Source organism: Sebastes fasciatus, chromosome 13 (assembly GCF_043250625.1).
Source record: "Sebastes fasciatus isolate fSebFas1 chromosome 13, fSebFas1.pri, whole genome shotgun sequence".
NCBI lineage: Eukaryota > Metazoa > Chordata > Actinopteri > Perciformes > Sebastidae > Sebastes > Sebastes fasciatus.
Window position 1 is genome coordinate 34,512,025 of NC_133807.1, and position 11,719 is coordinate 34,523,743.

At 49.0% G+C, this 11,719-nt stretch overlaps 1 protein-coding gene and 1 long non-coding RNA gene across 3 annotated transcripts; both read right to left on the bottom strand.

Moving 5' to 3' along the window:
• Nucleotides 1-1,853: 1,853 nt before the first annotated feature.
• LOC141781399 (uncharacterized) lies at nt 1,854-5,799 on the bottom strand. 2 transcript variants are annotated; one of them, XR_012596844.1, is made up of 3 exons: nt 4,656-5,799; nt 4,296-4,439; nt 1,854-4,223 (listed from the first exon to the last, which is right to left on the bottom strand). It is a non-coding gene; the product is annotated as an uncharacterized LOC141781399 (long non-coding RNA). The 2 variants fall into 2 exon arrangements; XR_012596845.1 differs by having other exon boundaries at nt 4,296-4,463.
• Nucleotides 5,800-10,675: 4,876 nt separating this feature from the next.
• LOC141781400 (syntaxin-1B) lies at nt 10,676-11,379 on the bottom strand. The gene is made up of 3 exons (XM_074657130.1): nt 11,242-11,379; nt 11,035-11,145; nt 10,676-10,947 (listed from the first exon to the last, which is right to left on the bottom strand). The coding sequence occupies exons 1-3, from the start codon at nt 11,371-11,373 to the stop codon at nt 10,867-10,869; spliced, it is 324 nt and encodes a 107-aa protein (XP_074513231.1). The 5' UTR covers nt 11,374-11,379; the 3' UTR covers nt 10,676-10,866.
• Between the last annotated feature and the right edge of the window lie 340 nt (nt 11,380-11,719).

The window sequence follows — 11,719 nt, forward strand, 5'->3', positions numbered from 1 at the left end:
CGTTGCTATGGATAACAGACCGTTTCTACGTATAACATACTGTTGCTATGTATAACAGACCGTTGCTACATATAACAGATTGTTGCTATGTATAACAGACCGTTGCTATAGATAACAGACCGTTGCTATGTATAACAGACCGTTGCTATGGATAACAGACCGTTGCTACGTATAACAGATTGTTGCTATGTATAACAGACCGTTGCTATGGATAACAGACCGTTTCTACGTATAACAGACTGTTGCTATGGATAACAGACCGTTGCTACGTATAACAGACTGTTGCTATGGATAACAGACCGTTGCTATGGATAACAGACCGTTGCTACGTATAACAGACCGTTGCTATGGATAACAGACCGTTGCTACGTATAACAGACCGTTTCTAGGTATACCAGACCGTTGCTATGGATACCAGACTCTATTGTGGGTGTCAGAGGTCTAAGAAGACAGAAGACAGGAGACGTCGTACACTGAACGATCCTTTTCTTTATTCATGTTTTGTTTTCATCTCAATATGTCTGTCAGGGTTTGTTTGTTTTTTTAAAGTTTTTATTTTAAATTAAAATTTTGACACACTTATAAAAGACAGCATCTGCATAGAGTTGTCATCTTAAAGATCCATGAAGAGAGAGAGGGGGGGGCGAGAGAGAGAGAGAGGGGAGGGGGGGGGGGGGGTCGGGGAGAAAGTGGGGGGGCAGATGGGTAAAGTAGGGGGGGGGGGAATACTGGCACGTCACATGAACTAAACAGAACAGCCAACAGCAGTACGAGAGAGGGGGGGGGGCAGGGCTGGAGGGGGGGGGCACGGGGTGGTATCTTTTTTTAGAGGGGGGGGGGACAGATCGCTTTTACATTACGCTACGCACACATACACACACACAAAAAAAACGGGACACAAGTTGCATTTCCTGTCAAAGTTGCGAGTGAAGAGCAGTGTCCCTGTCCTCTTTACGTCCCTCTTTACGTCCCTGTCCTCTTTACGGCGTCCATCGTACTACACTTTGGAAATATTTTTCTAACCTCACGTCCGTCGCCTGCCATGTCCCCTCCCCCTCGAGAGACAGCGTCTGTCTTCATTTGTGCATCTTTACTTCTTCTTCTCCGACGTTTACGGCGTCTAAAACGTGTGATTTTGTGACTGGACTTCTTGCAGGAGGTCTGAGCTCGTCGGGGTCTGAACGTCTGCATGATAAAGAAAGCCCTTGTTTCTCTGAATATTGCACGCTGTATTATGGTGCCCCGTGTGAGGCTAGAGACCGGGCCTCTGGGAGAACCGCCTTCCTCAAACCCATCGAAGGCGTGAAGCTGCGTCCAACCTGAGTCATACTCGCCAATCTCAAGACCTTAAGGGGAGGATTTCTAACCCTTAGCGGGAGCGGGGGGAAGGGGGGTCTGAGTAGTACTGAAGTCACTGAAGGTCCTTTCAGAAAACGAGTCGACGCCACTGCTGACCTCTGACACACCTTATTTCTAACGTTTTGCGCCACGACAGCTTTTCACTGCGTCGAGCAAAGCTCAGTTTTGGACGCTGGACGCTGTGGCGAGACTGCTCTCTTCCACCGGGAAACGACAGTTGGTGTCGCTGTATTGTCGTCCGGGTGGAAACAGTAGAGATTAAACACACTGTTCAGTTCCAGAAACAGGTTGAGATAACGAAAAGGGTGAACATTTGAATTGTGACCCCGGGAGGAAACCGGGAGGGTTGGCGAGTATGACCCGAGCTACTTTCTGGACTCTGAAGAGGTAAAAACCATCAGACTGGTTCTGTTTCAGAGACCCACAAGCAGCTGTTTGAGATCTCCTGTTTGAGCTTCGACACCTTTGAGAAACTGAAGACGTCCTGCAAGAATCTGATGACTGTGGCGGTTTGAGGTACGTCAGCGGATGCCAAAACACCTGATGGTCCGCGCCTGTTTTCCAAAAGCATTTTAAGGCTAAAGATGAGAGAATCAGGACTCAGGTGGTTCTGCTGTCGCACCGACGGGTCCGATTGTGGTTCGGTTGCTGTTAGAAACCAGATGTGTTGCGTCTTTTAGACAAAAACAACGCGATGAATCGAAGCGGTGGGATTGTTCGACGGGTATAAGCAACACGGCACCGATAGTCACCGCCATCTTAGAGCTGCTTGCGCCGATCAAAGGCCGACATTAGCACCGATTATTCCAGTACACTCTCATCTCAGGATCTGGCTACTAACCGGCAGGGTAAGTGGGTGCAGGCTAAACTCTGGGCAGGTAAAGAGACCACGTTTTAGTAGTATGGCGAGCCAGCTATGAGGGAGAGACAGAGAGTCAGACAAAGAGAGAGCGAGAGAGAGTTCGGAAACCCGCTAAGTGATCAGGGGCCGCGGGGTTAATTTTCCTAATATGGAGGGAAGCACTTTCATCAGAGGAGCCAGTGGGCGGAGCCTCTGGGACTGGGGTGACGGGCGGAGGTCTGGTTGTGGTCGCGTTTACGCCAGCGACATCTCTCCGTTTCCTTCTGACTTCGTTCTAGACGGAAACGAAGAAATGAAACGAAGGTCTGACGCAAGTCTCAGCGGGCGACCTGAGGACGCCACCGTGCGGAGGCTGGCGTAAACACGGCGTCGAAACGGATTATGGTGGACAAGGACGCTGGAAGCTATGTGTCTCTGTCTCTCTGCTGTCGTCTCTCGACCCATGTAGGACGGCGGCGATGGGGGGGCGGCGGCAGCGGCGGGGGCGGAGCCGGAGGTGAGGACGGGCGATGTTGGAAGCGAAAGTGGTAAAAAAGGACAGAGATAGAACTGCTCGCCAACTTTGACGGGAATAGATATCTCAGTAGATTTATACATAGACATGCAAGTCATTTTTTCTCTCTTTGAAGTTATTTACAATAATTACATAACACAAAGAATCCAGTTTCAGTTTGACAAAATTGCGAGCATTCAATATTCAATATTACTACTATTATTTATGATAACATAACTCCTTTTCTTTAAATCATTGCTATTATAGAATCGTCATAGCCTCCCTTTTTTAAATGTTTGATCACTTTGTGTGAAGACGTTCGTTCTCCCGCCGGGTTGTTGCAAATGTTTACTGCATTTTTATCTATGATAATAATAATAATAATAATAATAATAACAATAATAATGATAATAACAATGTGATTTAAGTGTCTTTCCTACTTGCTATGGCAGAGACTGTGTGGGTGTGGCCTATCTTCAGCCCCTCCCCCTGACCCCCCCCCCCCAACTGGGATAAAAACACTGATAGAAACTGAAGTATTATAATAATAATAATATAATAATACTGTCTCAGAGAGCAGAAGGACGCGAGGCGGAGCTGATCATGTCCTCATCCAGAGCAGGGCACTCAACAGGTTTTGGTTTTTGAAAATGTTTCAGGAAGACAAAAAAATCATCGTAGAGAAGTTTAACCGTCCGACGGAGGAGGAACAGAAAGAACACGCTTAGCTGGAGTCCGTCCTCGCCGTCTGTCCAGCACAAACCTGGAAGACAGACACGCGTCTTCAAACTGAAAAAGTAATCTGGAGAAATAACCGCCGAGCGTTTTGAGAAACATCGCACTACAGGAAGTCATGTCTCAACACGCCAGGTAACGTCCACACACAGGCTAACGGCTAACGGCTAACGGCTAATGAGAAGTCAATCTTTGGAGTCTTGGCGTCGCACCCAAACTCTCTCTGGATGATTTCTTCCTGCTTTCTGCACCCCGCTCGGACAAAAACTCTACACAGCCAACAGAAGCAGTACCGGCTACAGAGCACACAGTGATACACACGCAGTATGTTGATGTAAGACTCATACATAGATATATAGATATATAGATATATAGATCTATAGATATAGATATATATGTTCTTGCCTATATGTGTGACTTCAGTGATAAAGGCTGCAGTCGTCTCTCTCACACAGGAAGATGCTCCCTGTAGGTTAACGGGAGCTAGCTACAAAGCAGTGACTCCAGATGTGTTAACTCTACTGCTCATTACAGGGATTTGGAAGCCAATCTGCACATTGGGATTAGAAAAGAGTATTTTAACATTATTTGCAAGATTTTGGTGCCTTCAAGTGTGGTGGTGTTCACCGTGTTCACCACAAGAGTTTCATCTGAAGGCAGCGTTATATAGAGCCGGTTTCAGTCTCCAGACTGGTTCCAGACCTCTGAACCAGCCTGGTTCCAGTCCTCTGAACCAGTCTGGTTCCAGACCTCTGAACCAGTCTGGTTCCAGTCCTCTGAACCAGCCTGGTTCCAGACGTCTGAACCAGTCTGGTTCCAGTCCTCTGAACCAGCCTGGTTCCAGACCTCTGAACCAGTCTGGTTCCAGTCCTCTGAACCAGCCTGGTTCCAGACCTCTGAACCAGTCTGGTTCCAGTCCTCTGAACCAGCCTGGTTCCAGACCTCTGAACCAGTCTGGTTCCAGTCCTCTGAACCAGCCTGGTTCCAGACCTCTGAACCAGCCTGGTTCCAGACCTCTGAACCAGTCTGGTTCCAGACCCCTGAACCAGTCTGGTTCCAGTCCTCTGAACCAGCCTGGTTCCAGACCCCTGAACCAGCCTGGTTCCAGACCTCTGAACCAGTCTGGTTCCAGACCTCTGAACCAGTCTGGTTCCAGACCTCTGAACCAGCCTGGTTCCAGACCTCTGAACCAGTCTGGTTCCAGACCCCTGAACCACCACCAACAAACAGGCCACTGTTCATTGGACCCCCCCAGCTGCCAACCAGAGCTTTGTCCAGCTGATTAGACAGTTATCAGCTCATTAAACAGGCGTTATCAGTGATCAGCCCATAGATGTGGGTCAGTAGGGCCCTGCTACACCCACTAGAAGGTTTTTATCATCTATTCACATGGTCGATCACCGAAAGAAGGAATAAAAGAAGACAACAGCGACCTCTAGTGACCGTAGTAAGGTGTCGATCTTTCGGAGGTTGTAGTGGCTCAGTTCTAACGCTCCAAACTAACACTAGAATAACTGTCCTGTCCATCTTCAAAGGGGTCCCTTGACCTCTGACCTCCAGATATGTGAATGTAAACGGGTTCTATGGGTGCCCAGGTATGAGGTTATGGAGGTTATGAGGGTTTTCTGGACAATATGTCATTGATTTGTGTTATTAATTGATTTCTAATAATAAATATATACATACATTTTGCATAAAGCAGCATATTAGTCCACAGGATTTAATACTGGACTAATCTCCCTTTAAGGTTAGGGTTAGAACAGATCAAACAATGTGAGATTAGATATTTGAATTGATTGACAGCTCTACAGCGTAGTAGGCCCCTACTGACCCACATCTATGGGGCTTGATTAGGCCTATCTGATGGGCTGATGAGCTCAGCTGTACAGGGGGTTGTTTGTGCGGTGGAGGTGATTAGAGGAGAGTCAGTAACCCTGCTGCTGGTTGCTGTCTAGCTCTGATCCTGTGTGAGAACACCGACTGATGAACGAGCTGCACGCAGAACGACACCAATAACAGCAACTAATCAGTAGAATCAGAAAGCACCACCGTCGTCTCCGTGTGAGCCTCCAGACGAGGACGAGAAGCCTACGATGATCATGAATCTGATTAATCTAACGTCTACAGGTGGAGAGGAGAGGCAGACAGAGAGAACTAACGGACAGCTGTCGGTTTGATTGGTGGACAGACCAACATGCAGTGATGGGGGGGGGGGATGTTTTTATAGTTCCAGAAGCTTCTGATGTTTTCTTATTATTCTATATTTTTTCACCATTAGTGACGAACATCTCCGTGTAAACTTGACTCGCGTTGTGCTCTTTGATATTAGTGATGAGAACACATGGGGGGGGGGGATATACGCTTTGGTTTGAATTTTAATAAATATAATAATAATAACAGTGATCCATAAATATGTCTGATCTCTTCTTCTAACTTCTATCAACCCGTTGACACACACACATCCTCACATCTACACATCCACGGTGTCTGATGAAGAGGAAGGAGGCAGGAAGGAGGCAGGAAGGAGGCAGGAAGGAAGCAGGTAGGAGGCAGGAAGGAGGCAGGAAGGAAGCAGGTAGGAGGCAGGAAGGAGGCAGGAAGGAAGCAGGAAGGAAGCAGGAAGGAGGCAGGAAGGAGGCGGGAAGGAAGCGGGAAGGAAGCAGGAAGGAAGCGGGAAGGAAGCAGGAAGGAAGCGGGAAGGAAGCAGGAAGGAAGCGGGAAGGAAGCAGGAAGGAGGCAGGAAGGAGGCGGGAAGGAAGCAGGAAGGAAGCAGGAAGGAAGCATGCTACACACACACGAGGCCAGACGGACGCTTCACAACAATCATTCCTCTACAAAAACACAACAACACAACGGTGGCAGCAAACAGCTCTGAGATCAGCTGGTGGTGTGTAACCTAGCGGGGGGGGGGGGGGTTCGGAGGTCAGGGGTCAGGGTCAGGGGCGGGGGGGGGTAATCGATGGCAGCGTATTTGAAGCCGGTTTCACATTTAAATATCAACCTGCTCCAACAAAACACCTTAAAAATACAGTTCCTGTTCCAACGAACAGCTCGTAACGCGTCGACCCGGCACGCCAACGCCACGTTCACTTTCACATTAAACAAACTGCAGATGAAGTAGGAACACGTAAAGTAGTTAGCTAACGCCTTAACGCGCTAACCAAAGACAGGTCCGATGAGCGGTAAAGTGCACGACATGGAGGGCAGGTCGGGGGGGGGGGGTACAAAAAACACCATCATGCAAACTCCACAACACTCTGCATGCCTTTTTATTATTATTATTATTATTATTATTATTACGACGGGGCGGGCGGTCTGCGGGCGAAGGGAAGGAGCAGACTCACAACCTCCACGTCGTCTTTTTGAACAACCAAACAACTACGACACAAACGGGGAAGACGGGAAGACAGGGCACCGACTACCAGGACAAAGGTCCCAACCTTCACCGAGCTTCATTAACGGTTTCAGGATGTCTGTCCGTGGGGCGGCGGCGGCGGCGGGGCCTGATGGATGGCTGCCAGACAGAAAACACAAGGAGCTTGCCAGGGCCACGACGGCATCTCACGCTGCTGATGTTTATCCCGACCATCCGCCGAGACTACCGCGACGACGTGACGTCATTCATTATGGCGTGACTGACGTTAGAGCGCTGTGATTGGTGGAGGGGGACATGTACTGACTTTGAGAACAGAACTCTAAAAGACACAGAGACAGAACGGAGACGTGAACAACAACACAATGATTCTACATCGACTGACACTAAACATCTAGTGGAGGGTCGGGGGGGCTTTGGTCAACACACAAGTTGAGTTTTGGTTTCTGGGAAGTCAAAGAACAAAATAAAAAGCTCCACTCTTCTCCAAACCCAGAGCTCAAAGTCCTCCGTCTTCATCTCGTCTATCCACGAACACGGCATCACACACATCTACAGCTAACAGCTAACAGCTAACACACACATATTCAACAAAGCAGAGACGACTTCCTGGCGTGGCCACGGCGCCCCGGCGGCCGGGACGGAGCAGCTAACGTGGTCTCGTGTTGGACGGATACAGTCTGACCGTTAGCTTGTTGTCACAGCGAAGCTTCCAGAGGCACGAAGCTGTAGAGCGGCTCTGACATCACATCCTGTCCGTCCAGCTGTTTTAACGGTCGCTCAACAGGAAGTGAATGAAAACCAGCGCCCGCTCAGCAGCTCTACTCCGGGGTCACGACCGAGACACGCTAGCTAACACTTTTCTGTCAAATCAAAGTGAACTATAACAGAGTGACCTCGCTGCTCTGACAGCAGGCGTCCTGGCGTTAAGGTGGTGTTAAGGTGGCGTTAAGGTGGCGTTAGGGTGGCGTTAAGGTGGCGTTAGGGTGGCGTTAAGGTGGCGTTAGGGTGGCGTTAGGGTGGCGTTAGGGTGGCGTCTGATCCCCTGACGGTGGACGTCCAGCGTGGGCCTCAACAGAAGCAGACGTACCTTCGTATCACAGAGCCTGAACACGGACTAACCTTCCTCCGTAACCCCCCCGACCTACAGCCACACTCACAATACTGTGTAGTAATCCTCAACACACACACACACACACACACACACACACACACGTATGATGTCCCCGTGTGGAGCTCATCGTCTATCAGCACTTCATCAGTGTAAAAAAGAGCTAATGCTAACGTTCTAACAGTTTACTGAAGGCCGACCGCTGATGAAGACCGCGAGTTACAGACGCTGATTAAAAAGCTCCTTAGTGAACCTCGTGTTCACATTATCTCCGAGGACAAGAACAAACTGTCTCACGTATGTCTTCAGACCGGTTCCGTGTCCGACGCTGAGCGGGACGCAGACCGGTTCCGCGTCCGACGCTGAGCGCTACACACCGGAAGTGTCTTTAACTTGAACATTAAAAAAAGAGCAGAACACCTGCGATCAATCTCCAACAAGCAGCTTCTACACGACCTACACGGAACACGAGCTAACGCTAACGCTACAGCATGCTAAGCAGCCCAGTCTAGCACTGGCGTGATATGTAACACGGGGAGTGTGCACGTTGGGGGGGGGCGTTCTATGAGGTGTTCATGCATGTTGTGTGTATGTGTGTGTGTCAGCACCTCTCACAGAGATCACAGAGTCAGGAGGAGATGGAGGATGCAGGGAGGAAACAGGCATCAAACCAAACAGACTAAACATTAAGAGCTAAATGAAGTCAGGCCGATACGTCACGGGACACGTCACGCACGCACGCACGCACTAAAACAGCAGCACCACGAAACAACGAAGCAACAAACGTTCCCCATTAAAAGAAGAAAAACGCAACGATATTCCCACGACACTCAGGATGCCGGGGCACGCCAGCACCTTCCTGTCCCGCTCCGCTGGTCCAGCTCGCTTCGTACTTTTAGATTAACTCTTGTTTTACTGCGTCTTTATTCCTTACTTTTTAATGTGTTCTCTTCATTTTTTAGAACCTTCCAGAAGAACAGCGGCGACGGATGAGACGAAGACCTCGTTGACCGCGTCTCTACGGCGCTCAGCGTGACGGGAACCCCCCGTCCTCATTGGCTATCTTGGGTGGGGGAGGCGGGACAAGTCGTCTTCCTCTTATCTAAACTGCATAGATTGACTGTCCGTCTCCCCCCCGCCGTTCACCTGTCAGTCAAACGTCACGTTTTAGGATCTAATTCAGCCAGAAACCAGAGGCCCTCCCCCCCGCTCTTTGGTTGGATAGATGTGACAAGACGGGGAGGCTGTTGTCATGGAAACCTGCCATGTTGCATTGCCCCCCCCCCAAACACACAAACACACACATAGTGTTTTCTCAACCAATCGGCTGGCTGTGAAAGCAGTAGAGGTGGCAGGTCGGCCAGTCTGAGCTCATTTAATAGGCTGACTGAGGTGAATGACAGGAGAGAGCAACCAATGAGAGCAGGTCTAAAGGGGCGGCTGAGCCAATGGCGAGGTCGGTCCCTCCGTCCCACAAACAACAAGGTTGGTTCTACCAAAGCCAACGGGTGCTCGTCCTGCGGGACAGCATTACTCATTCCACATTCCAGTATTACTGACAGCATTCCGGAACATTCCAGCATTACTGACAGCATTCCGGAACATTCCAGCATTACTGACAGCATTCCGGAACATTCCAGCATTACTGACAGCATTCCGGAACATTCCAGCATTACTGACAGCATTCCGGAACATTCCAGCATTACTGACAGCATTCCGGAACATTCCAGCATTACTGACAGCATTCCGGAACATTCCAGCATTACTGACAGCATTCCGGAACATTCCAGCATTACTGACAGCATTCCGGAACATTCCAGCATTACTGACAGCATTCCGGAACATTCCAGCATTACTGACAGCATTCCGGAACATTCCAGTATTACTGACAGCATTCCGGAACATTCCAGCATTACTGACAGCATTCCGGAACATTCCAGCATTACTGACAGCATTCCGGAACATTCCAGCATTACTGACAGCATTCCGGAACATTCCAGTATTACTGACAGCATTCCGGAACATTCCAGCATTACTGACAGCATTCCGGAACATTCCAGCATTACTGACAGCATTCCGGAACATTCCAGCATTACTGACAGCATTCCGGAACATTCCAGCATTACTGACAGCATTCCGGAACATTCCAGTATTACTGACAGCATTCCGGAACATTCCAGCATTACTGACAGCATTCCGGAACATTCCAGCATTACTGACAGCATTCCGGAACATTCCAGTATTACTGAATGCAGCGCGGAGTTCTAGAGCTCCAGAACGTTCTGACAGAGCTGTCTCAGAGTTGGACGTCCTCTAGTAGGACACGAACACGGCAAGCACATTCATTAAGAACGTGTTCCGTGACGTTCCAGAACGGGCTCAGTTCCAGAGCCTCCTCTGGGAAACACAGGTAATAAACTAAGAAATGAAGGCGGGTTCTGGAATGCTGGTCCCGTAGAAGCGGCACCCGGCAGCGGTCACCATCACTGTCCTCGGACACTCCCGAAAAACGAAAGAGACGGTTAAAAAATAAGAAAAAAGGCAAAACAAACCAACGAACAGTAAATGTCATCTTGTAGTTTTACAGGTCGCTAACCCAGCTGCTGCTTCATATGTTCATACATGTACATGTACATCTGTAATAAATAGGAGGTTTATTTTCTACCCTCTTCTCGTATATGTTGTGTTTTTTACGTCAGCTATATTGTGATGGCGTTTTTATTGTGTTTTTTTGTCTTTGTATTTTGACCCCACCCAACCCCGTGGTGTTTCCTCTAGCTGTGATTGGTTCGGTATCTCTTCCTAGCTGATTGGTTATCTGTCTTGCATTTGTGTTTCAAGTTTTTGTGTCGTCGTCGTCGTCGTCTGTGTTTCTTTTCTCTGCTGGCGGTCGGACGGTCGGTCGGTGTCGGTCGTCACGGCGGCGGAGCGTCTTAGAAGCCCAGCGTGCCGCCGATGGTCGACGCCAGGACCACGCCCAGGATGACGCAGCAGATGATGATCATGATCTTCTTCTGCAGGGCGACAGCAGACACACAGGTTGGTACGTTCTCTGTTTCTGGAGGCTGAACTCCTGTTTCTGTTTTCTAATGAGGCGTTACCTTGCGGGCCTGGCTCTGGTATTTGACGGCCTTCTTGGTGTCGGAGACGGCTCGCTCCACGTAGTCCACGGAGTGTTCCACGTTGTACTCAATTCTGTCGATCATCTCTCCCTAAACACACACACACACACACACACACGTGCACGTGAGCATTAACCTGTGACGCCCCGCCCCCTCCGACTCGCGGCCGTGCCGTGGGCGTCTCACCTGGCTCTCCACCAGCATGGCCATGTCCACGAACATGTCGTGCAGCTCTCGGATGCTGTTCTCCAGCTTGATGATCTCGGTGTGTCGGGTCTCGATCTCGTTCAGAGCCTGCTTGGTCATCTGAGAGTCCATCTTGATCTGCAGGAGAGGATGCGTCCCAACACACATCATTCTACTCTGTTTTACATTCTAAAGAAAGAGAAACTAAAACTAATCCAAAAATAAATGAAAGAATATACATAAAGATTATTATATACAACCTAAAAATGATAGATAATACATTTGGGAATATGTTAGTTCAACTGTTTAAAAGTGTCATACTCACCACTCCGTTGCTCTGAGAGTCTTTTTAAACTAAGCTGCTTCTACTGCGCTGTTTGTTTGATCCCAGTTCAAGTTAAAGGTAAATTAAAGTTAGAGTTAAAGTCAGAGTTAAAGTCAGAGTTAAAGTTAGAGTTAAAGTCAGAGTTAAAGTCAG